General features: G+C 42.9%; 1 protein-coding gene across 2 annotated transcripts in view; it reads left to right on the top strand.

The window, feature by feature from the left end:
• AGTPBP1 (ATP/GTP binding carboxypeptidase 1) overlaps positions 1–27,689 on the top strand; it is a 209,757-nt gene that overhangs the window by 21,205 nt on the left and 160,863 nt on the right. For both annotated transcript variants that reach the window (XM_077248949.1, XM_077248951.1), the window contains exon 2: positions 7,825–7,892. In XM_077248949.1, coding sequence (XP_077105064.1) covers positions 7,861–7,892 — 32 coding nt within the window. In that variant the 5' untranslated portion in view covers positions 7,825–7,860. The remainder of the gene's footprint in view (positions 1–7,824; positions 7,893–27,689) is intronic.

Genomic DNA, 27,689 nt, shown 5'->3' on the forward strand with positions numbered 1-27,689 from the left:
ATTTTGCATTGAAAAGTCAAACGGCGCTCCTTCCCTTCCGAGCTCTCCCATGCGCCCAAACAGTGGTTTACCCCCACATATGGGGTATCAGCGTACTCAGGACAAATTGTACAACAACTTTTGGTGTCCAATTTCTTCTCTTACCCTTGGGAAAATAAAAAATTGGGGGTGAAAAGATCATTTTTGTGAAAAAATATGATTTTTTTATTTTTACGGCTCTGCATTATAAACTTCTGTGAATCACCTAATGGGTCAAAGTGCTCACCACACATCTAGATGAGATCCTTAGGGGGTCTACTTTCCCCAATGGTGTCACTTGTGGGGGGTTTCAATGTTTAGGCACATCAGGGGCTCTCCAAACGCAACATGGCGTCCCATCTCAATTCCAGTCAATTTTGCATTGAAAAGTCAAATGGTGCTCCTTCGCTTCCGAGCTCTACCATGTGCCCAAACAGTGGTTTACCCCCACATATGGGGTATCGGCGTACTCAGGAGAAAATGGACCCCAAAAGTTGTTGTACAATTTGTCCTGTTACCCTTGGTAAAATAAAACAAATTGGAGCTGAAGTAAATTTTTTGTGTAAAAAAGTTAAATGTTCACTTTTATTTAAACATTCCAAAAATTCCTGTGAAACACCTGAAGGGTTAATAAACTTCTTGAACGTGGTTTTGAGCACCTTGAGGGGTGCAGTTTTTAGAATGGTGTCACACTTGGTTATTTTCTTATAGACCCCTCAAAATGACTTCAAATGAGATGTGGTCCCTAAAAAAAAAAAAAAATGGTGTTGTAAAAATGAGAAATTGATGGTCAACTTTTAACCCTTATAACTCCCTAACAAAAAACAATTTTGGTTCCAAAATTGTGCTGATGTAAAGTAGATATGTGGGAAATGTTACTTATTAAGTATTTTGTGTGACACATCTCTGATTTTATTGCATAAAAATTCAAAGTAGGAAAATTGCGAAATTTTCAAAATCTTCGCCAAATTTCCGTTTTTTTTCACAAATAAATGCAGGTAATATCAAAATTTTATCACTATCATGAAGTACAATATTTCACGAGAAAACAGTCAGAATCACCGGGATCCGTTGAAGCGTTCCAAAGTTATAACTTCATAAAGGGACAGTGGTCAGAATTGTAAAAATTGGCCCGGTCATTAACGTGCAAACCACCCTTGGGGGTAAAGGGGTTAATGTGCAATTTCTCCCGAATTCACCGATGCCCCATATGTGTTTGAAAACTACTTTTGAGGTACAGTGCTATGCTCAGAAGAGAAGGAATGCAGATTTTGCTGCACTTGTTTGAGGGTGCCATGTTACATTGGTAGATCCCCCTATGTTCCAGAACAGCAGAACCCCACCCTCTCCATGAATTTATCTAGGGGTGCAGTGATTATATTGACACCACGGGTGTGTCACAGAATTTTATACCATTGGGCAGTGAAGAAAAAATAATTTACATTTTTACCACCAAGATTGTGTGTTAACCCCAAATTTTACTTTTTCATACTGAGAAATAGGTAAAAATGGCACCATAATTTGTCCCACAATTTCTGCTGAATGTAGAAATACCCCATATGTGGCTGTACAGTACTACTTGACCATACGAAGAGACTCTGGAGGAATGGAGCGCTATTTGCCTCCTGGAGCGCAGATTTTCTTAGACTAGTTTGCGGATTCTATATAAAAAAAGCCCCTAAGTGCTAGAAAAGCAGAATCCCCCTCAAGTGACCCCATTTTGGAAATTATAACTCTTTGGGAATTTATCTACAGATGTAGTGATGAATTTGACTTCATGGGTGTTTTCCAGAAATAAGCAGAAGTGGATGTTGCTGAGTGAAAATTGCAAACTGCCGTTGTAGTGACCAGTATATTATGCCCAGCTCGTGCTTTTAGAGATGTAAAGAGAGTAAGTTAGATGGGCTCTCATCACTACAGAAATGCCAGACATATGGGCACTGAATGTTTTTTAGGCAGACTGTGGGGCTCAGAAGGGAGAGGGCATTTGGATTTGGGAGAGCTGAATTTCTTTTGGCGGGTGAGGAGCCATTTCTCTTTTCCAGAGCCTTTGTGCTACCAGTAACGTGGAATCTCACTATATTTCTGTTAACAGATGACAGACCTGGGTAAGGACTTGCTTTTTTTGTGGATTGAGTTGAAGCTTTTATATAACGTTAGGGATCACGTTTATCCGGCGCTTTACTCTGAGCACTTACTTTGGGGTTTCCATCCTTTCACTATAACGAGGCACCAGAGGTACTGTGGACTCAGTCTGGCCTCTGTTCAGCACTGTCATTTTCAGAAGTGCACAAAACTGTGGCCAACAGCATTTTTATGCAATCCTAAAAAGACACACTGCCAGATCACAGGTCCTATTGCATTCACAATGCCTCCATCTGCCTCACTATAGGGAATCTTCCACTGGGGCTTCTTTCTGAATCACGTATTTCAGAGATTTATACGGAAACCTAAGTTCTTAGCGTAGAGCGCAGGATAAATGTAAGCCAAGCTTTACTGTGATCGTTGGGAGGCAAAAGGAACAAATCAACAGCATCTGAAGAATTGGCTTTATTTTTTATGCTGTTCCTCGTGCAGTATAAGTGATGATGATGATGATGATTAGAGAGAGGACCCTGCCCGCGAGGGCTCATAGTCTACAGGGCATGGGTGAGGACACACTAGGAGTGGGTAGAGCTGGTCGTGCGGCAGCTCAGCAGAATCTCTGCAGGCTGTAGACTTGTGAGTCTTCAGGTTCTTTTTGAAGGTTTCTATGGTAGGCGAGCGTCTAATGTGTTGGGGTAGAGAGTTCGAGTATGGGGGAAGCACGGGAGAAGTCTTGTATGCGGTTGTGGGAAGAAGAGATAAGAGGGGAAAAGAGAAGGAGATCTTGTGAGGATCGGAGGTTGCGTGCTGGTAAGTACCGGGAGATCATGTCGCAGATGTATGGAGGAGACAGTTAGTGGATGGCTTTGTATGTCATAGTAAGGGTTTTGAACTGGAGTCTCTGGACAATAGGAAGCCAGTGAAGGGCTTGGCAGAGAGGAGAGGCTGGGGAATAATGGGGAGACAGGTGGATTAGTCGGGCAGCATAGTGTAGGATGGATTGGAGTGGTGCCAGAGTGCTGGAGGGGAGGCCAGAGAGTAGGAGGTTGCAGTAGTCAAGGCGTGAGATGATGAGAGCATGCACAAGCTTTTTTTGTGGTTTCATGGTGAAGAAATGTACCGTATATACTCAAGTATAAGCTGACCCGAGTATAAGCCGACCTCCCTAATTTTGCCGCAAAAAACTGGGAAAACTTAATGACTCGACTATAAGCCTAGGGTGGAAAATGCAGAAGCTACTGGTAAATTTCAAAAATAAAAATGGATACCAATAAAAGTAAAATTAATTGAAACATCAGTAGTTTAAGTGTTTTTGAATATCCATATTGCATCAGGAGCCCCATATAATGCTCCATACAGTTCATGATGGCCCCATAAGATGCTCCATACAAAATACGCCCCATATAATGATCCAAACAGTTTGATGGGCTCCATAAGATGCTCCATATTAAAATATGCCCCATATAATGCTGCACAAATGTTGATTATGGCCCCATAAGATACATACAGATATTTTCCCCATATAATGCTGCACATTGCCCTATACAGATATTTGCCCCATGTAATGCTGCACTTGGCCCCATAAGATGCTCCATACAGATATTTGCTCCATATAATGCTGCACATGGCCCCTTAAGATGCTCCATACAGATATTTGCCCCATATAATGCTTCACATGGCCCCATAAGATGCTCCATACAGATATTGCCCCATATAATGCTGCACATGGCCCCATACAGATATTTGCCCCATGTAATGCTGCACATGGCCCCATACAGATATTTGCCTCATATAATGCTGCACATGGCCCCATAAGATGCTCCATACAGATATTTGCCCCAGATGCTGTTGCTGTGATTAAAAAAAAAATAAAATAAAAAATGACATACTCCCCTCTCAGGCACCCGGCACTTGCTATAATCACCTGCTCCCCGTTCCACCGCCGATCACCGCTGTGTCTTCCCCGTCCTCTGCACTGACTGTCAGTGCAGAGGACGGGGAAGACACAGCGGCGCCGACAGTGTAACGGGGAGCAGGTGAATATCGCACACTGCATTATACTCGCCTGCTCCTGGTGCGGTCCCTGCACGTCTTTTCCCCTGCGCCGGCAGCTTCTTCCTGTAGTGACCGGTCACATGGTACCGCTCATTACAGTAATGAATATGCGGCTCCACCACTATGGGAGTGGAGTGTAGTGGGGTCCATATTCATTACTGTAATGAGTGGTACCATGTGACCGCTCACTACAGGAAGAAGCTGCCGGCCCCCAGAGAACCAGGGACTGCAGGGACCGTGCTGGGAGCAGGTAAGTATTATTAGACAGCTGCTGTTCCCCCTCCCCTGCCGACCCCTGGGTATGACTCGAGTATAAGCCGAGAGGGGCAATTTCAGCCTTAAAAAATGGGCTGAAATTCTCGGCTTATACTCGAGTATATACGGTATGTATCCTGGAAATATTTTTGAGTTTGAGACGGCAGGAGGAGGCAAGGGCTTGGATATGAGGCTTGAAAGAGAGGGCAGAGTCGAGGATCACCCCGAGGCACCGAGCATGCAGGACTGGGGAAAGTGAGTAGCCATTGACATTGATGGATAGGTCTCGTGGAGAGGTAGAGAGAGATGGGGGAAAGATGATGAATTCAGTTTTGTCCATGTTCAGTTTTAGAAAGCGAGCAGAAAAGAAGGCTGAAATAGCAGACAGACAGTGTGGGATTTTGGTGAGTAAGGAGGTGAGGTCGGGTCGAGTCCAGATAGGTAGATCTGCGTGTCATCAGCATAGAGATGATATTGCAAACCGTGGGATTCTATGAGCTGTTCCAGGCCGAAGGTGTAGATGGAGAAGACTTTATTTTTCTGGTCGGTTCGATTACAGCGATGCCAGATTTATATCGGGTTTTTATGTTTGGCTGCTGTCAGACATTAAAAGATGGGAAGGGGTTAAGGCTTCATTCAAATGTCCGTGTTGCACTTGCGTGTTCTGTATCTTACATGGATGCAACATGTACCTGTTATAGTCTATTGTGCTATTTACATGTTCATGTTTTTTTTACTGACCGTGTGCCCATGCAGAACTCATGGAGACACGTCCGTTTTTCTTCAGCAGCACGGAAAAGGGCCAATACAACCAATGGGTCTGAGAAAAACATGTACAACACACGGATGGCTCCTGTGTATATGTCCTGTCTGCATCTAACATTTCAAACTATAGGAGAAGCTTTGTAATGTATTCATTCATGAAAAACACTGATGACACACTGATGGTAAAAACGGACACACTGGCTATCAATAAAAATGGAGTAAGTGTGTCTGACTGCTCACAAGAAAAATCCTTGCTTAAAAAATAACCTTTATTAGGTATACACTAAAAGAAATGCCCTAAGAAGGTGAAAAAAGTGCAAAGGTGCTGAGGGCTATGTAAGAAAATGTCAGAGAGGTGATCTGTCCCTAGTAGCTAGGTCTTATAAACACCTTCCTGACTGCGGAGATTGGCACCCTATGAGAAGAAGGTAACGAGAATTGGTGCCCCCCACTCAATCGTCGACTGTCCCTAAGCTAACCCCCATAGCCCTGAATGAAGGTCAGCTATATCTCTGATGCTGCACACTTCGGCTGCAGAGAAATAAGTCAGGGAAAGTACATAACTTTATGAACTGAAATGGAGCCTCGGCATAAAATCAAAGTGTAACTGAGTAAGATGCAGGAATCAACCAGGATACCTCAAATCCACTTTGGATGCATACTGGCCTACACTAAGAACCTAAACAGAAGTCCTGAAGACGGTGCTGGAAAGTGCAAAACGCACAGGCCGGGGTAGGGAGAAGGTGCGGTGTCCCTAGAGCTGGAACCTAATGCGTACCTTACTGCTTGCGGAGGTTGGCACCCTGAGATAACGATAGATGGTCCCCCGCTCATGCGTCGACTGACCCTAGATACTCCTGGATAAAGACACATAGATAGAAGGTACAGAGTGGACCAATGTGTCAAAGGTTGAGGTATATAAATCTAAAGGGTAATAATAACGTCTCAGGAGGAGGTTTCCTCAGTGAATGCACTGATAAATAATAGGAGATGAAACCCAATATAACTCTGTGGTAAGTAGCGTATATATGTCTAGAAGGCAATGGTGCATAAACATCTAAAAAAATATAATAATAATAATTTTTATTTATATAGCGCCAACATATTCCGCAGCGCTTTACAACTTATAGAGGGGACTTGTACAGACAATAGACATTACAGCATAACAGAAATCACAGTTCAAAACAGATACCAGGAGGAATGAGGGCCCTGCTCGCAAGCTTACAACCTATGAGGAAAAGGGGAGACACGAGAGGTGGATGGTAACAATTGCTTTAGTTATTTGGACCAGCCATAGTGTAAGGCTCGGGTGTTCATGTAAAGCTGCATGAACCAGTTAACTGCCTAAGTGTGTAGCAGTACAGACACATAATATTGGGTAGATTCCAAAGAAAACCCAGATAAATATACTGTAGCTAGTCAAATATCGAAGATGGAAAAAAAAGACTCAAAAATGTACAGGTACGCTAAAATACATATAGCACCTTGATGTTGTACTGTCCTAATGAAACATAGATAAGCAATCTGTGTCATACACGATATCCACATATACAATAAATCAATGTGCAGAAAAGGCAATGAAACCAATCCCCATTTTGAATGCGGTGTGAGTAAGGCCTCAATATGACAAGACATGATCTCGCAAGTGAGACCTAATGATGTAGAGTCAGTATAGATAGAGAAAAGCCAGAATCATATTACTCATCTTAAGATGATACCGCTTCTAATGGGTTTCTAAATCTCAAACTTGACACGTTTCCCTCATAAATCCAGGTTCATCAGGAAATCAAAGTGGATAAACATAGTAAAGGACAAATGTCCTGCAGATGAGGTTGCTAAAAATGGACACACTGATGACACACGAATGGTAAAAATGGACACACTGATGTGTGTCTGTATTTAAATGTCATATTAAATGGTTCAGGTTTCTTTTAGCAGTGCAGGGGTTAATCGACTCAGTTGAGAGCTCTTGGAAGCTTTCCTGCAGTAAGGCTCTCGACTGTTCATTATTAGCCACTCCCATCTCCTATATAATCTGGCCCTGGCTAGCACTCATTGTCTGAGATAGTTTATGCTGGACGGATAGGAAATGGTGGTTTGAGAAGGCGTGTGGTGGATTTATTGGAGACTGTTGCATGGTTTAGGTTGTGTGCTAATCCTTTCTTTCTTCTGCTTTGGTTTTACCCCATCCTCCACTCCTCGGTGTTTACCTCTGTTTATGTTAGTATATTTGTATGATTGGTATTTTCCTTTATCCCTGTTTGTATTACCTTGTTAGTGTGGTTGGTGTATTACAGTGCACTACTACTCCCCTCTTCCCTGGGTGGGGGGAGGGTACAGACTGAGGGCAGATTGAGGAGCTAAGGCAAGGTATGTGGCCCTGGTGTCTTCACCATAAGAAGTAATCTGGGAAACTAGGATGCCCCTAGCGTTAGGGACAAGGAACAAGACCCTCGTCCCAGGACACCCTACAACAGAGTCGTGACAGTCTTGTTCATAACAAATACTGGATTTGTAGACTGTAAGGAGCATGTGCAATACTACTAGTACAAAAACTACACTAGCAGTGGAATAAGATTATGCTAAATGTACAAATTCTAATGGTAGAAAATATCATTTTTTTCTTGTTGTTTTTATTGTATTCAGAGATTGAAATGATGAAATGAAAAAGAAGACTTCAAAATGAATAAAGTGAAAGTGCCTACAGAAAAATGGTAAGTGCTCTCTCATATCTTATGATGGAATGAATCTAGATGGTGAAAACTACGGCCAGTTTTACATGTCCTATATTGACAGTCAGAATATGGACGATGGTCTGGACGGATCACAGGTCTCCTGACCCAAATTCAGATATGTTTCATGTGTTCGGCTCAGCAGACCCTTGACCGGTCCAAAAACCGCATACCGTACTGAGACCGTAGATGTCAGATGTAGTAAAATGGTGAATAGTGGCATCCAGGTACTGTTCATTTGGAAAAGAGACTATGAGTTAGTAAAGGCTTTAATGACAGTAGCTGATAAAAGCTAAAAAGTTTCAAGGGAACAAGAGTAGAGAAATGGTAACTCAAGAAGCAGCAGAAGTTTTATCAGTTAGTGGACCATGAAGAAAACTCCAGATGGAGACATTCTCATGTTTATTGGGGGGCTAAAGTTTGAAGAATGATTAAAGGGGTTACTCGATATGACATTCAGGTAGGTTTTGAAAAAAGAGAAATCTTTTAAACATAACATGATATTGTGAAATTTGCCCTTAAAACCGCTTTAAAGTTGTGGCTAGCACTGCAATATGTTGGTGGGGTTCCCACTGGCATATTTCACTGTCCGTATACAGACCACAATACTTACATGTGTTTTATGAAGTGGAAGGTTCAGGTTGTGAGACCCACCGTCCGTATAGGAAGTGGACATTTCGGCAATTAATTTGTGGACTAGACATTGATAATTTTTAAAGGTATTAGGTCTAGAGCCCGTAAAATGGCGGATTGTAACTGGGCATCTGCTAAAATACCGTCTGTGTCTGAGACATCGGCTCATGGACAACATGTCCGTTAGAAATATTCAACATATTTTGTTGAAGAAAATACAATTTTCAGGATTTTCATGAAGTAGGGAAGCATGATTGCTCACGGATCATCCTTGCCCAGTGAAAGCGTAACCATCGTTTTAATTTTTATTATCTCAATCAAGAGTACCCATGAAAATAAGGATCTTTTGTAATATATCTTATCAGAGAAAGCTGCTTTATTCTCTTCCTGCACTGATCATTCATTCTCAAAATTCTCAATTGACGGTAAAATGTGTACACAGATATACCATATGTCATTACTGAGATTACTGCAGATAAGATTCTATATAGACGGGGAGGAAGGCGCTGCAGGCAGAGCTGCTCCCAGTCCTCAATAACCATCATCTCCTATCTCCGTAATCAAAAATCTGTTTTGACAGAATACAAATTTTACCTGTGAATTGAGAATGAATGATCAGTCCTGATGATAAGGAAAGACTCGGATTTCTCTGAGATATATTACAAACTTTTTTTTTTTTCGTATTTTAATGTGTACTGTTGATTTTATAAAAATTGAAATAACGGTTACTCTTTAAGCATTCTCATTAGTAAATGGAATCTGTCAGCAGGATTTCTCCCCCAAATTATATGCACATGTAGCTCTTTCCAGAACAAATCCAGCAATTCCTTTACATGGCCGGTCCGTTGCTCCGTTACTGAGAAATCAACCTTTGAATTGATATGTAAATCAGGCTGTAGATCTGAAGCCTCTGTCACTCCGGCTCTATTCTCTGCACAGTTCCACCTCCTCCTGCTTTGTGATATGCTGACAGATTCCCTTTTAAAATGTCATCATTGAGGGTATGTGCACACGTCCGAATTTCTTGCAGAAATTTCCTGAAGAAAACCAGAAATTTTCTGCAAGAAATCCGCATTTTTTTTTGCGCTTTTTTTAGCATTCTGCAAGCGTAATTAGCTTGCAGAATGCTAAAGTTTTCCAAGAGATCTGTAGCATCGCTTGGAAAACTGACAGACAAGTTGGTCACACTTGTCAAACATACTGTTTGACAAGTGTGACCAACTTGTTACTATAGATGCTGCTTATGCAGCATCTATAGTAAAAGATAGAATGTTTAAAAATAATAAAAAAAATAAAAAAATGGTTATACTCACCCTCTGCAGACAGCCAATCTCCTCAGCGGCGTCCGTTCCTATAGATGCCGGTGTGGTTCAGGACCTTCGATGACGTCGCGGCTTGTGATTGGTCGCGTGAGTCACATGAGCGGTCACGCGACCAATCACAAGACAGCGACGTCATCGCAGGTCCTGAACCACACCATCTATAGGAACGGAAGAGAGAGCATGCACCGGAGAGGCGGGAACACTTCGGGGGTCATCAGAGGGTGAGTATATCACTATTTTTTATTTTAATTCCTTTTTTTTGACCAATTATATGGTGCCCAGTCCGTGGAGGAGAGTCTCCTCTCCTCCACCCTGGGTACCAACCGCACATAATCTGCTTACTTCCCGCATGGTGGGCACAGCCCCATACGGGAAGTAAGCAGATCAATGCATTCCTAGGTGTGCGGAATCCCTGCAATTCCGCATTTTGAATGAACATGTTGCTTTTTTTTCGCAATGCATTTTTTTCCGCTAAAAAAATCGCAACATTTGCACAAAAAATGCGGAATACACTGTAAATAATAGAAGGCATATGTAATCATTTTTTTCGTGGTTTTTATCACGTTTTTATAGCGAATAAACGCGGAAAAAAAAACGCGAAAAATCCTGAACGTGCGCACATGGCCTGAGTCATGGCAAAAGAAAGTGAGAGGCGTGATCCATAAATGTGATTTTCTTACCTAAAAAATGAGCATATATTGGGTATAGCTTTTGCTGTTCTGTACACTTTTGACTTGAGATTGAAATATTGTTTTAGACTATGATATGAAGGTAAATTGAGGGACATGTACAAAGACTCTAGTCTTTCATATGTCATTTTGCTTTTTGCTCCCATCTTCTGGTATTAGTATGTTGCAGCATTTCTGGCCATACCCCCATTTAATCTTCTCCCAATTTTTCGTTACTTTGCAAAATTGGCAAGAATTGGTACTGTTGGCAGCTAGAATTTGCTCAGCAAAAAAGTGAATTGGTTTGTGGCCACTAGGGATAGGGTTTATACCGGCGGTATCTAGGAAACTCCTTTATGTGGAGAAGGTGGAAGTGGAGAGTGCATCAGGGGAGCAAATAGAAACTTCTAGAAGGTATGAGAACTTCATAGAAAGGGACAAAAAGGCAACATTTGAATTTCACATTCTCCCTTATGTGAAGAATTATCTAAAACTGGGCTACTAAATGAAAGAATCTTCTTGATATACTATATGGGGTGAATGGGGATTTTTGAGAAATAGGTGGTGAAGAGAAAAAACAGCATAAAGAGATTAAATAAACTAAAAAGAAACAAATCTACAGCTCCAGTATTGATGCCTAAAGGTGTAGTCCCATCTCCAAGATTGTATCCCAGTATGTATTAGATGTAATAATATTAGCAAATACCTTCAATTAGAAATGTAGTATAGTTCCTCTGATTAGCTATCCCCAAGTGCAGGGCATTGCAGTAGCTCAAGTTTCCATGATTAGGACCACTCCATAGTGAAAGTCATTTTGCTGTTAGTGGTCGTAACCATGGATACTTAAGCTACTGCAAAGCCCTACTCATGGGGTAAGTGACATAGCCAAACAGAAGAACTATACTACATTTCTAATTGGAGGTATTTGCTAATATTATTACATCTACCACATAGGAGCTTAGAGATGAAAGTTCTCCTATAATAATTTACTTATGGGCATCAGTGGCCTTAGCGGGATGTGACCCAATGACTACTTTTTATTAATGACACATTTTCTGCGGTTTCCCCAAAAAATGTCAGTGCTCTTGAACAACTCGTCTAGCTAACAGCATCAGGGTGTTATCTGTATTCCCTCTTGGTGATCAATGACCCTCTGCTCTGGCTCATAAAGGTGGGCCCTGAGCGAGAAGCATCAGCAGGGTAGAAATTGTGTCCTTACGTGGCTTCATAAAGTCTAAATTTCAACATTTTGGAAATATTTCTGTATCACAAATCTGACTCATTTAGGACGTGGCGACTTTTGGGATGACACAGGTAGCGTTGTCAAAGATTGATCTGTGCGGTTGCGTAATTCTGCATTGCGACACAATGCAAGTGAATGGAGTTGTGTTGTGACCCCCACGGGACTGCGACAATGAACTCCCAAAAAGTGAGACCTGCAGGGCGCAATTCATTATGCCGCGACGTGGCAGGACAGAGCGATCTGTGGCCATGCGACAGCCGAGGGATTCATCTCCAGAATTCTAGCTTTTCCTTGTTCCCATGATTACTAAAAATATGCTGCAGATACAAGAATAATCCACGGTCACAAGTATGTGCCTATATTGGGCCCTGTGCTAGCGTGGGACATCATTTCCTAAGTGACCTGTGCAACCTCCATGTGAAAAGTGCCGTTCCCATGGTTCCCAGAATGTTTCTGCTGTCCTGGCGTGATGATCACCGAATTCCTCCCAGTGCACACACATTAGGTCAGGCCGGAGAGTCACCTGTGCCTGGACGAGAGCGCCGGCTGTAGAGATGCACGAACAAACCTGTATTTGTAGTTTGCAAATCGTTCTTAAGAGGACCCTTCACCAAATCTTTCATATTGACCTGGACACATTGTAATAGTCGCTGATGAGTCAAATAAAACCTGGAGATAATGTAGACTACATACAGTCTAGTGTGTGCTTCATGCTGAATCTAAATCTGTGCCAGAACGGGGCTGCACCCAGTAATCTAAGTGATACATCATTGGATTCAGGGTCTCTCTGCCTACATCAGGCTGCTCTCAGATGAGATAGTCAAAATCTGCTGACAGATTCCCTTTAAATGGAGGGTGTCAGCTAGTTCTGCTATTTAATCTGAGAGCATTGTAATGTAGGGGCAGAGAGCCAGGTTCTAGGGATGTGTCACTTATTAGGTTGTGTGCTGCAGTTTCAATACAATCAGTGTTTTCTCAGCAGGAGATTATCACTACTGGACTACTTCTTGTACAATCAGTCAGGCTAGCAGCTTGGTGACATTGCAAATGTACACAGGAAGCTGTCAATCAGGAGGTGTGGGGTTATACACAGCCCGGAAGACTTAGCTCTGCTACATCTACATCATGATAAACAGGGAGTCAATCAAAACTGCACCAAGCAGCCCAGTAAGTGATATATCGCTGGAATCAGGGTCTTTGTTGCTACATCCTGCTGCTATAATGTCCCCCTCCCCACACGGACTGCCAAAGATATCAGTGATCGCACTCTGATCTGCTGTGCCCAAAGCAGCTTGTAATTGCTGTGCAAGGCGATCAGATTGTCTGTCATTATAGAAGGACCCAAGACAGACCGGTCCTATAGTATACCCACTTCCAAATAAATAGAAGGCCACCTGAAAATGGAAGCAAATGCGACACAGCGTAAATATATAAAAAATAAACTTTATTTAGAAAATATTTTAATTAAGATAATAAAAGGATAATGAGGAGAGAGTGCAAATGAGCACGTCGCCCCTGCACGGAGCATAAAGGATGGTGGTCAAGTAATAATCATACACAGCACATATACACAGCAGTGTACAGATGATCCAATGGCGTAATGAGCAGGGCTGTGGAGTCAGTAGCCAACCCTCCGACTCCTCAATCTCAATGACACCCACTCCACCAAAATGGGCTCCGACTCCACCACTCCGACTCCACAGCCCTGGTAATGAGGTATACTGGGGCACAATACCCTAGTTATAATACACAATACAAATGATATGAGAGCTAGACTTCTAGTGACCGCCCAATAGGATAAGTAGTATTGGAAACTGTAAGTGGTCAAAAGTACGCGATACATAAGCGTAAGGAGGTATATAGGAAGAACCTTACTCATAAGTACGTGCAGAGTTGGGGTACAGTACAATCAGTATTATGGCTTATGAAAATACCCATAAAAAACCATCTGGGCTACAGAGAAAAAGGTAGAAGACCTGGATCCCTGAAAAAGTAATGTCACATGAAATGCACAGACCGAGATGAGTAACGTTCCCTTATACAACCTTATGGTAGAAAGAAAGGTCACCGCTCACAAGAGTAGCCTGTTCCAAGCTATGGTGGCGGTGTGCTCTTCTTTCTCTTGACTGTTGCTGCTCACTTATGACTTAGCGGAAATTAACTTAAAGCGGTATTCCCATCTCCATATCCTATCCCAATATGTTGTATTGGGATGCCGCCAATCAGAAGCACCCATACTAGATATGTCTCTTACCCCATGTGCAGGACATTGCAGTAGCTTGAATAGCCTTGCTTAGGAATACTAACAACTGACTGTAACTATATGAATGGTCGTAACCATTTGGTAATGGATACCAAAGCTACTGCAATACCCTGCACAAGGGGTAAGTGACATAGGCAATCAGAAGAACTATACTACATTTCTAATTGGAGGTATTTCCTAATATTATTAATAATACACCTACTACATATTGGGATAGGCTCTTGGGAATGCTCGTTTAGGCACCAAATACTTTGATTGCTAATATTTTAGCAACTGAGAGTAGAAATTAAAAGGAAACTGTCACCCCGTTTTTTCAATATGAGCTAAAAATAGCTTTAAATAGGGCCTGAGCTGTGCTTTATAACTGTGTCTTTATTGTCCCCTGATTTCCCACCATTGCTGCCAAAATACCTTAGTAAAGTCGCCGTTTTCACCTGTCAATCACGGCGGTCTGGTCAAATGGGCGTTGTGAATTCGCTGTTTCTCCCCCACCTCTTGCTTTTCCCTAAGTAATTTCTTCCCGACATTTGCGTAGTGTTTCGCGCCTGCGCAGTTAAGTCTAGTGTCGCGCCTGCGCATTATGCTTTGCCCAACTGTGGGCATAGCCTACAGCTCGTCTCTGCGCATGCGCAGCTCTTCTCTGTAACCTGTGCGCCCCAGAAGTCTGGCTAGGCAAATGGTGTTGTCCTTCATGCCGGTAAAATTTCCCCATCCAGAACTTCTTGCGTAAGGTGCTTATCTACAAAACTTACGCAAGAAGTTCTGGATGGGAAAATCAGGGGACAATAAAGACACAGTTATAAAGCACAGCTCAGGCCCTATTTAAAGCTATTTTTAGCTCATATTGGAAAAACGGGGTGACAGGTTCCCTTTAAGCAAAATAAGCTTTTATTCCTCGCTGCAGCCACTATTATATCATGTCTCCAGTTCGTGGAAACTTTGGTGGAAGGTTTGCTTTAAATGTCATGGCTGCAAAAGTGATTGTCACTAGATGTTTCTAATAGCCTAGTTGGTTGTGAATTATTCTTCATTGATCTGTTCAGTTCTATAAATTATTGATTGCAAATAGCAAAGCCACAAACATTTTTAGACCTGCGTTTTTGCTTCGGATTTGACTGACTCAATTGAATTCAATGGGTGAAAAACGTTGCAGAAACGCAAAAAGAACTGACATGCTGCAGAAAAAAACGCACTGCAAATACTCAAGGAAAATTACTGATCATGTGCACCGCACTTCAGGATTGTCATTGAATTAGCTTACATGAGGATTCCATAGCGTTTTGGCCCATTTCCTTCCAGAAAAAATGCTTCAAAAATGTATCAAAAACGTAAGTATCAAAAATACTCGGAGGACACCCGAGCGTGCTCGAGAAATCCCGAGTAACGAGTATATTCGCTCATCACTAATGCTGCAACAAGTTGTCAGCTATAGTGGACAGCCAGCAGCTGCTGGATTGTCACCTGTATGGGGAGGCTATTCTCTTATATCTCAGGTCAGTAAAAAGACGTATTGGTGGTCATTAAGCGGTTAAACCTAAGTGAAGTGAGATGCCCTGCATTAGGCATATTACCCAGAATGGCATTTTGGTACATTAGATCATACGTTTTGACATAATGCACTAAATCAGGCAATGACTATGTGCATATAGGTAATGGGGACTTGTTTTGATATTCTAGTAACTTGTTGTAGCACCAATAGGATAATGCTGTCACACAGGGCACTAGTTTACGAAAAATGGATGCAATCCTTTATAATGGACGCTACCGGCCAAGCAGATGTTTGCTCTCTGCGTCACACAGAAGCAGGTTTCCCCTTGTTAGTGTCTGTGGTGATGGGATCCTAGCCATTGTTTATGTGATAGCAATGCACAAGCCTGTATAATGGATCATAAATTCACTGATCAGGCCTCTCTGGGTACTGGGCATGTGCTGGATACATTGCTTTAAACATTAACTGGCACAAGTCCTTAAAGGCTTTACAGTCTCTTACAAAGAATCTTAAGGAGAGATGGTAAGATAAACCCTCTTAAGTGGAATCTGTAACAATGAGATTAAATTGATTACCATTATTAGAATCTTTATTACAAAAGGGGTTTTTAGGCTTGGTAGAAATGTGGGCTTTGAATGACCCATCACAAGTCATTGTAATGTTTCTCAGACCACTCAGGGATTCGCCTTTCTGGTTTTGCTAGATCCATACATGAAACCTTATAGTCAAAAATACTGGGGAACAAACAAGCACAAATGGGGTCTTAACCGATAAACAGAATTGATAAAAAGTGGAGTATTAAAGGGAACCTGTCACCCTCAAAATCGATGGTGAGGTAAGCTCACCGTCATCAGGGGCTTATCTACAGCATTCTGTAATGTTGTAGATAAGCCCCCGATGTTACCTGAAAGAAGAGAAAAAGAGGTTAGATTATACTCACCCAGGGGCGGTCCCGCTGCTGTCCGGTCAAATGGGTGTCTCAGGTCCGCTCCGGCGCCTCCTACCTTCATTCCATGACGTCCTCTTCTGGTCTTCACGCCGTGGCAGGCGCCAAGCCTCTCTGACCTTTCCGGCGCCTGCGCACTGCAGTACTTTGCTCTGCCCTCAACAGGGCAGACAAAGTATGCCTGTGCCGGAGCCGTGGCGTGAAGACCAGAAGAGGACGTCATGGAATGAAGATGGGAGGCGCTGTACCGGACCTGAGACGCCCATCGGAGCTGGACCGCCCCTGGGTGAGTATAATCTAACCTCTTTTTCTCCTCTTTCAGGTAACATCAGGGACTTATCTACAGCATTACAGAATGCTGTAGATAAGCCCCTGATGACAGTGAGCTTACCTCACCATCGATTTTGGGGGTGACAGGTTCCCTTTAAGCTCACCTGATGTGGTTGTGTAACACCCCAGGTTCCTGGTTGTTACAGTGGCATTGGTTTCCTCACGGGGAGAGTGATGTCATGCTTGGAAGCGAGGAAGGATTCCTTTTATCAGATATTCACAAACATGCAACATGTTCTTACTCCAGGCCAGAAGGGGGAGCTCTGATCCAGTTTGTGGGTGGCTCCCCTATATATATTCTGGCTGTAGGGAAAGTAGTGTAGTCTGTCAGATACAGGGAAAGAGAGCAGTCAGACTGTGAGAGAGAGACAGAGAGAGTCAGGAAGACTGAAGGGGCCGTGCAGCCACGTGAGGTGCTGCAGTTCCTGGAAAGGAAAGAAAGGACAAAACAGTTTGTAGAGAGCATGAAGGAGGAAAGGAGAATGAAGAGCTGGAGAGAGAAGCTGTGACTGAGTTTCCTCCACGCTGAAGCGCAGATACTGGTAGCTGGAAGACTGAGGTTGTGGGGGTAACTCTATGCCCTATGGCAGAAACCGGCAGACAGTGGATTGAATGTTACCTGTGCACCATTATCACCCGAGGACACAGGAACAGATAGATCCCAAGTCGTGATAGAGATCCTGTAAAAAAGGCTCGACCTACCTGTCGTACGGGTAGTGTCCTACCTATAGGGGGACAGAGAGAAAACGTGAGGACCTTTTGGGAGGCCTAAGGGTATGTGTCCACGTTCAGGATTGCATCAGGATTTGGTCAGGATTTTCCATCAGTGTTTGTAGCCAAAACCAGGAGTGGAACAATCAGAGGAAAAGTATAATAGAAACATATGCTCCACTTCTGCATTTATCACCCACTCCTGGTTTTGGCTACAAATACTGATGGAAAATCCTGACTAAATCCTGATGCAATCCTGAACGTGGACACATACCCTTAGGCAGCAAGGGACTACAACGCAGCGCTAGAGGGAAGGCTTCCAACCCCACCTGGTAAAGGAGATTCCAGATTCGCTTCCAAGCCGGCTGGACCTTACCTGTACTTGTGATCTGGTACCCTGGACTGAGGCTGCTTGAATTCATCAGTAAACCAGGTAAAGAGACTGCAACCCTGTGTCCTCCGTTTATTTTCCGGCACCGCACCATCCTTGCCTAACACATCGGGAGCCCTGGGGACACAGCTTCACCTGTGGGAAGCCATACCATCCCTGCTGCCATAACATCACCCCAGAGGACCCCTTAAAGCAGCGTCCGTCAACCCTGACCGAGTACCACAGGGTGGCGTCACGAACATTTATTTCACAAACCCCTTTAAAGACCGTCCCTTTTACTTGGACGCCCAGTGCCACGGACCGGGTCACCGTCGCCGTGACACATCCTTTTACAGAGTACCCCACGGCCCTGGCAGGCGGTCCAGTTGCACCTTTGCAACATGAATGGTGCATAAATCAGCTGCTGAAGGACACGGGTCCAAAGACCGAGGAGAATAGTGGATCGAGGTATGATGTGTCTGTATCTGCACTGTATCTGTAATGAAGACTGCCAGATGGAAGATTTTCCTTGAAAGCTTTTATTTAAATAGGTTTAAAAGTCAACGTGTGTCGAAGTCGCGCAGGTTTTGTTCTGAGAAAGAGGTCCTGCGTCATTTCGAAATGCGTTGACTTTTAAACCTATTTAAATAAAAGTTTTCAAGGAAAATCTCCCATCTGGCAGTCTCCATCAGCAGCGCAGATACAGACACATCATACCTCGATCCACTATACATGAAATCTTGGCAGCTTTACAATGTATTCAGGTGTGTCTTGTGGGGACCACCCATTCACAAAGCCCTTACTTTGCATTGGCAAATCCGTATTCCCATTCTTGCGACCTCTGATGTTTCTAACGTGAAATTGAAAAGTGCATCCATAAGTGATAAAGAAACCATCTGGGAACAGACACTGGCATAGCCTGGCACGAATTCAAATTGCAAATCTGCCTTAGAAAATTGTCAGTCAGTCTTAAGCTGTGTGCCCATGACCAGTAACACTAGCTTTCTGGAAGCGGTGTATTTTCACTGCGTCCAAAATGCTACATTGTACAGTACAAGCACAGCGAATAGGATTGATAGAAATCTCTTGCCCACTGTGAGGCTTTTTTACACGTACCTGCGGTGCGGGTTTCCGAACCGCAGCATGTTAATTTCTCTTGCGGAGATGCATAGACTTGCATTAGATGCGGTAAATCAGCAGTAAAAAAAAAAGGTTCTAAGTGCGTTTAGTGCGCCTGGTTTTAAGAAATATATTTTTTTAAAATTCCTCTATTTTTGATAACCAGACAAGGTAAAGCAGACAGCTGTTGGCTTATATTATCAGGCTGGGAAGATTCCTAGTCACTTGCCCTTTTGGCGCCATGGGAGTGTTTAAAAAATGCTTCAGGTACAGTTTGCATTTAATATAGTCTTGCTTTTAAATATATTTAGGAGGCCATAATGGCAGAGCGTATATAAAAATTGTAGCGTAGGACTGCCCCATTATGAGAATGCTGTGGCGGGGTGGCTCAAAGAATTGATCAATTGTTTACTAAAGTACAGTTAGAAATTAATATGTGCATGTGCACTTTATGTATTGCGTGCTAACCATAGACCGCACTGGCTTCTGGCTTTTTTTTATTTTTATTCCTGGTCATTGGGTTCTTTCCAGCATGAAAATACCAGCCCGCAGTCACCCTAGAATTGGCACATCACATTAGATTACCATATACATATAGATTCCCGCACACCATCCCTCATTCACCATCATTCATTCACCAATTTATTGAAAAAAATAAATAAAAATAAATCAATAATCCCATGCAGGTCTGCTGTAATTCAACAAATCCAAAAGGATACCTGAAAAACTTAAAAAAGACAGAAACAAAAACAAGAGACACTCTCTCGTTCACCAATTTATTACCCCAAATTTTCCCACGAAGCTCCGCCATAGTCTAATCTTGCTTCGGCGTCTTTGACTAGCAGTAAAGTGACTGCTTTTCACAGGCGCCGTGTAATGATGACAACCCTCATCATAGTCGCTGGCTCCCGCTGTGCTTGGCGAGACCTGACGGCTCTGATGAGCCGAGGTCTGAATCTGGGCATGCTACCGACACAATTTTACTGAGGACCACTGGGCAGCACAGTGGCTCGGTGGTTAGCACAGCAGCCTTGCAGCGCTGGGGTCCTGGGTTCAAACCCCACCAAGGACAACATCTGCAAGGAGTTTATGTTCTCCCCGTGTTTGCGTGGGTTTCCTCCGGATTCTCCGGTTTCCTCCCACATCCGAAAGACATACGGATAGGGAATTTAGATTTTGAGCCCCCAACATGATGATAATGTGTGCAACCTGTAAAACGCTGCGTAATATGTTAGCGCTATATAAAAATAAAGATTATTATTATTTATTATTAGATGAATGTGCTCAAGCAAGATTTAAGGGATGCGGCTCATACAAACGCAGAAGGGCTGCAGCAGAGCTGAGAACCCTACCCACAGTCTCGACCTAATGCGCGAAGAGGATATTGCACTAACGTCTAGCGTGAATGAAATAAGAATCAGGATGCTTCCCTTAAGGCATATACGGTATTAAATCAGTATAAAAGCGCCATTATGGTCATACCTTTATTTTAACATACTAAATCATGGTGACAGGTTCCCCTTAAAGGATATGTACCCCTAGTCAAAATTGAGTAACGTTATTAACAAGCAAATAAATGCAAATTGTATACTGTATGTTACACCCACATTCATACCACAATGTCAGTATCTAAATTAAATGCTTAGCTGGTGTTACTTTTCCTCAGAACTCATTAGGCCATAACTGTGATCTGTGACTACTACTATCTAGAGCACCTATCGGTAGTCTGAGACACACCTCCTGTCGCCTCATTGGTTGGCTGCCGCTCTGTTCTCAGATAATCCTCCACAGGCACACCAGGAAGCCATGGATGAAGAGCGAATTACTATTATAGCGAGGGCAGAGTGATTGTCTGAGAAAAGAAGATCATCAGGATGTGCATAGACAAAAAGAAACCAGAGTGGAGGGTCACCCCCAAATGACTTTACAATTGGAATCATTTAGAGGGGTTGTCCGGTCTATAGATAAGTGTGCAGTCACTCGGTAACAGCAGCTTTCTGAATCCATACTGTGTACACACCACACGATGACTGCAACGACAGCGCTCAGTCACTTGACTGCAAGTATGCAATTTGCATACATATGGTAACATTCCGACAAGATGTGCTTGGCCTCGCTCCATTCACTTGTACTGAGCTAGGTCGAACATGTCTACCTGTGGCCAGAAGTATGCAAATCACATACTTGCTGTCATGTGACTGACTGTTCTTGCCAGCAATACCAGAGAATCTTGACAGTGATACAGAATTCTCACTGGAAACCCCCCCTCCCCCCACAAATCTACTTGTTAACAAGTAAAATGCCCATTTAAAAAGGCCAAATGGAAAATGGCCATGTATTATACAAGTGTTTTTTTTTTTTCTTAATTTGCATAATTTTCACGTCCTTTTTTTCTGACTATCTCTCTTGTATACTTGTCTTGTGCCTCAGGGAGAGAATATTGTAATCTTGTCTCTTTCAACAATAACATAGTCATGGCCGAAAGTATTGGCACCTTTGAAATAGTTCCACAAAATGAAGTATTTCTCCCAGAAAATTATTGCTATTACATATGTTCAACTCCTTTGCGTGTATTGAAACATTACAAAAAATAAAAAACAGAAGAAAAAAAGGAAATTGGACATCATTTTACACACAACCCAAAAATGGGCCTGACAAAATTGGTGGCACCGTTCCAAAAATGTAGGTAAACGACTTTGTTTCAAGCATGTGATGCTCTTTCGAAACTCACCTGTGACAAGTAACAAATGTGGGCAATATGAAAATCACACCTTTAAACCAGATAAAAAGAGAAGTTGATTCCAACTTTGCATTGTGTCTCTGTGCCACACTAAGCATGGAGAACATAGAGGAGAAGAAAATTGTCTGAGGACTTGAGAACCAAAATTGAAGAAAAATATCAACAATCTCAAGGTTACAAGTATATCTCCAAAAATGTTGATGTTCCTTTGACCAAGGTGCACAACATAATCAAGAGAAAAAGAGGATGTCAGAGGAAAAAAAAATGATGAAAAGTTGCAACTCGGGATAGTCCAGATGTTTGATAAGCTATTCAAGCTGTCCTGCATGCTCAGGGTGCATCAGTGTCAGTTCAAACTATCTGTCAATATTTGAATGAAATGAAACGCTACGGCAGGTGACCCAAGAGCACCCCACTGCTGACACAGTGACATAAAAATTCTATACTGCAGTTGTACGTGATTAATCCAAAATCATTCTGGGACTTCATCTTGTGGACCGATGAAACAAAGATAGAGCTTTTTGGTAAAGCACATCATTCGACTGTTTACTGAAAATGAAATGAGTCCTGAAGAGAAAAGAACCAAGTACCTACTGTCAAATATGGTGGAAGTGCAAAGGTGTTTTAGTGTTTTTCAGCTACCTCTGGCACTGGGTGTCTTGACTGTGTGCAAAGCATGATGACATTTGAAGATTACCAAAGGATTTTGGGTCACAATGTAGTGCCTAGCATCAGAAAGCTGGATTTGCGGCCTAGGTCATGGGTCTTTCAGGAGGACAATGACCCCAAACATACTTCAAGAACCATCTAGAAATGTAAGGAATCAAAGCTCTGGAGAGTCCTGAAGTATGCACAAGGAGTCAGGATCTAAATCCCATTTAGCAATCTTAATATTGCTGTTGGGAGAAGGCACCTTTCAAATAAGAGTGACCTGCAGCACTTTGCAAAAAGAGTAGTTCAAAATTCCAGTTGAGAGGTGCAAGAACAATTTCAGCCACGACTGTATGTTTTCTAGAGTTGAGCATAAAGATTTGCACTGTTCAGCCTCGTCCTCACTACAGTCTTAAGGTCTGTGCCTGACATCCTGGGCACCTCTTGTATTTATTAGGTCCCTTAACATCATGAAGTGGGCTTAGTAAGGTTCCCAGCATGCTGGGCCAAGGATGCTGGGTTGAGATGTGAAGACATGCCCCAGTGCAACTGCCCAGGACTGGACAACTAGTCAGGTCAGAGCAAATTTTTTTGCTCATCGGGAATATGTCGTAAACATTTCCTTCATACTCTGAAATGCATTGTCCCTTTATTATGAGATGGTTTCTTTCTGGTGTATGCCCACTGGAAACATAAGCTGGGTGCCAGACACTTGTTAGTGATGAATGTCCTATCTGGAGTGTGTGCAGCGGCGTTGGCGTTTACATTTCAGTTGTCAGTCTTTGGTTTCATAGCAGAGATTACCAGCAGTGTCCAAAGCCAACGCGTCTATTATATCCTATGTTTGACAATCTTGGTGTCATATTCCGAACAGTACTGATTTGCCATTAGCTTTTAGGCTGTGTAACTTGTAGCAATCATGGACATTCTGACTACAAGACCATATTGAGTAATATTGACTTTGCGCACGTCAATTCCTAAATATGGTGATGGTTGACTTTAAGTTCTCAAAACGATATTTTTATCCCAGGATTTCTGTTGACTTAATAATTACAAGAATAATAAGCCCTGGGGACACTTATTATAACTATATCGTTGATTGATTTTTTTCATATGACCTCTCATCATTTTATGTTTGAACTTATACTTCTTAGAAATCTGGACAACTACCAATTTGGCCTGTATATTGTCTCCCAGATGGGTTATTAGCTACTTTTCCTAAAATGATATTCAATCGGGAAGTATTGCTTCATACTTAAATACATTTTTCGTTCAGAAAAACTGCTGACCCACGTTGGAGCTGTAGTAAGATTTTACTTTGCTTTAACTGAAATGACAGTATTTGTATTAAGCATGACAAATGAAGACTCCATATGACATCAGACCACCTAAATCTGCCTAATTGACAATTGAGTTAATAGTTGTGTTTAAATTAATAAAAAAATCAAATATAAAATAATTGGAATTAAAGAACTTGGATATAGACCAATAAAATGCTTGCAGATTGACTTATCTGTGGCTGTAGTAGAGAGGGTAGTTGCTCACTACACAAGTAATTTGTTAGCATTCATTTGTTGCATCTTGTACAGCAGTGGCCCCCACCCTTTTTAACCATGAAAGCCAAATTCGGTTCTGATAGAGGGTCATGAGCCACATCCAGAGTTCCCTGAGAGACATCAAGTTCCTGCGTCACCCCTGAATCCACAATAGTGATACCCAGAGCGTCCATTACTGGTATAGTGACAATCAAAGCTTCCCTATAGAGATCACACCATGACAGTATTCCCACCTTCCCTACCTAAGATATTTGCGCATCAAGCACCCCCGCTACACTTTCACATCCAGCTTCAAGCACTTCTTCTGACTGCCAGTATCATTCTATACCATGGCCAATATATATTTATCCAGATCTGCTCTTCTGTGCGGTGTAGTGCAGTGGTATCCACACTGTGGAGTGATGAGACAGTGACCCAGCAAAGTTCAAAGCAAAATGTATTTTAATGTCCAACTCGCATAAATACACAGCACACGATATCCTCCGGATTGCAGCCGGGAAACATATCCTCCAGATTGTAGCCAATAAACACGCCAGTCCATCGCCGAGACTAGTTGCCGTGGGCGACTGCACCGCAGTGTACGCTGTGGGTGCCAGGCCTTTCAGCTCCACTCGCCTGTGTTACCTCACACAGGTGGAGCTCTGCAGAGCCTTCTGCTCTGCACTCTTGCAATACCATGAGACTCTGAAGTCAGCATAGGAGCTGTATACATAGACATCGAGAATACTTTTTAGGCCGGAGTCACACTTAACGTATGAAAAAATCGGTCTGTTTCTCTTGGCCGAGAGTCGCACAAATGTTCTCCATATGGTCATCCTTGTGTAATGTGTTTGCAATGCGATGATGCGATTTCCTCGCACCTTGTATCAGTATGACATCCATTGACATGCATATGGCTTTACATTTCTCACTGCTTTTCCCCAATGAATGTAATGGTTCAATGGGCTGAAATGAGGAAAATGTGTGCGTATTTCTCACAAGTCACACTGATGGTCGGTCCGTCTGGTGTCTGAGCTTTTCTCGAACCTATAGACTTGCATTGGCGAGACTCGGGCGATATACTCGTAAAATCGCACGTTTTCACTCGCACGTAGAATACGCCCTAGAAAAAAAAAATGGTGATGTGAGCTGCCGCATAGATTAACACTGGTCCGAGGGCTATGCGATCTTTTATCGCATAGCATTCGTCCGTATTATACACTGGTGTGACTCCGGCCATAATCAAAGATTTTCAGCATTGGTAATTTTTTTTTTTTTTTAAGATGTATTCGAGAAGGGTTACAAAACTGTAGTGATCCTAAAAACGAACACCCTAGTCCTATATTAAATGGAATGTTGATGTCTTTGTTCATCCTTGTCCCATTATCTATGGGACTGTGAGAAAGCTGTGAATGTCCTATCAGCAAATTATGTCCTATCTTCGTTTAGGCTAGACATTTCTTTAATATATATGGATAGATAAATAGAGATGTAGTATACAGCACAGAGCCACGTATTATATTGCCCAGTGACGTAGTATACAGCACAGAGCCACGTAGTATATTGCACAGCGACGTAGTATACAGCACAGAGCCACGTAATATATTGCACAGCGACGTAGTATACAGCACAGAGCCACGTAGTAAACATATACTCACCTTCCGAGGGCCTCTTGTAGTTCTGTCGCCTGTGTGCGGTGCAGGCGGCAGCTTCCGGTCCCAGGGTGTGATGACGTCGCGGTCACATGACCGTGACCTCATGGCAGGTCCTTCTCGCGCAGGCGTGCAGGACCTGTGATGACGTCGCGGTCACATGACCGTGACGTCATGGAAGGTCCTTCTCATCATGGAAGATCCTTGCCACCGGAACTGCCGCTTGCATGTAGCGGTCACCGGAGTGTCGCGAGGAGCGGGAAAGGCGGCGTAGGTGAGTATATAATGATTTTTTAATTTTTTTAATTATTTTTAATATTAGATTTTTTTACTATTGACGCTGCATAGGCAGCATCAATAGTAAAAACTTGGTCACACAGGGTTAATAGCGGCGGTAGCGGCGGTAACGGAGTGAGTTACCCACGGCATAACGCGGTCCGTTACCACTGGCATTAACCCTGTGTGAGCGGTGGCTGCGGGGAGTATGGAGCGGGCGCTGGGCACTGACTGCAGGGGAGTAGGGAGGGACTAATTGGACTGTGGCCGTCGCTGATTGGTCGCGGCAGCCATGACAGGCAGCTGGCGAGACCAGTCAGCGACTTGGATTCCATGACAGACAGAGGCCGCGACCAATGAATATCCGCGACAGACAGAAGGACAGACAGAAAGACGGAAGTACCCCTTAGACAATTATATAGTAGATATATATATATATAGAGAGAGAGATATATATATATACACCAGATGGTGGCCCGATTCTAACGCATCGGGTATTCTAGAATATGTATGTATGTATGTATGTATATAGCAGCCACATAGTATATAGCACAGGCCACGTAGTATGTAGGAGCCATGTAGTATATAGTAGACAAATAGTACGTGGCCTGTGCCATATATATATATATATATATGTGGCTGCTTCATACATACATACATACACTGTGTTCCAAATTATTATGCACATAGAGTTTAGGAGTGATAAGGATAGAATTTTTTGTTTGTCATTTAAACTCATTGATGGTGATGTGTGTCAGGGCTCTTTATATCACTGAAAGCAATTGCAGATACCTGTGCACATTAGTTTGGCAGGTGTGTCCAAATAAAGGCAAGACTACTTAAGAAGGCTGTTCCACATTATTAAGCAGCCTACATTTTTTGCCAAAATGGGAAAGAAAAAGGATGTGTCGGCTGCTGAGAAGCAACAAATTGTGGAGTATTTAGGTCAAGGCATGACTACAATCAACATTGCCAAGACACTTCGTCGTGATCATCGCACACTCAAGTAGTATGTAGCTGATTCCCAGCACACACGTGTGCGTGCTGATAAGGAAAAATTGAGGACTCTTTCCAACAGGCAATTGCTTAAGGTTAAAAGAGCAGCTGCAAAAATGCCTTGTCATAGCAGCAGACAAGTTTTTGAAGCTGCTGGTGCCTCCAACGTCCCCAGAACAACAAGATGCAGGGTCCTTCAGAGGTTTGCAGCTGTGCGTAAGCCATCCTGTCGACCACCTCTATCCACTGCAACAAGCAGAAACGGCTCCAGTGGGTCAAACGATACATGAAGACTGACTTCCAAACTGTTTTGTTCACCGATGAGTGCCGTGCAACGCTCGATGGTCCAGATGGATGGAGTCGAGGATGGACACCCCATGAAAACACGGCTAAGGCGCGAACAAGGAGGAGGTGGAGTAATGTTTTGGGCTGGAATCATGGGGAGAGAGATTGTCAGCCCCTTTATGATCCCTGAAGGGTAAAGATGAACTCCATAATCTATGTGGAGTTTCTAAAACAACACTTCCTGCCATGGGTCAAGAGGAAGAACTGTGCTTTCCGCAGCAAGATCATTTTCATGCATGATAATGCACCGTCTCATGCTGCAAAAAACACATCTGCATCTCTGGCTGCTATGGGCATAAAAGAGGACAAACTTATGGTGTGGCCACCATCTTCCCCTGACCTCAACCCCATTGAGAACCTCTGGAGCATCATCAAAAGGAGTGTCTATGATGGCGGGAGGCAGTTCATATCTAAGCAACAGCTCTGGGAGGGTATTCTGTCCACATGCAAAACAATTGAAGCAGAAACCATCCAAAAACTGACAAATTCA

Source organism: Ranitomeya variabilis, chromosome 1 (assembly GCF_051348905.1).
Source record: "Ranitomeya variabilis isolate aRanVar5 chromosome 1, aRanVar5.hap1, whole genome shotgun sequence".
NCBI lineage: Eukaryota > Metazoa > Chordata > Amphibia > Anura > Dendrobatidae > Ranitomeya > Ranitomeya variabilis.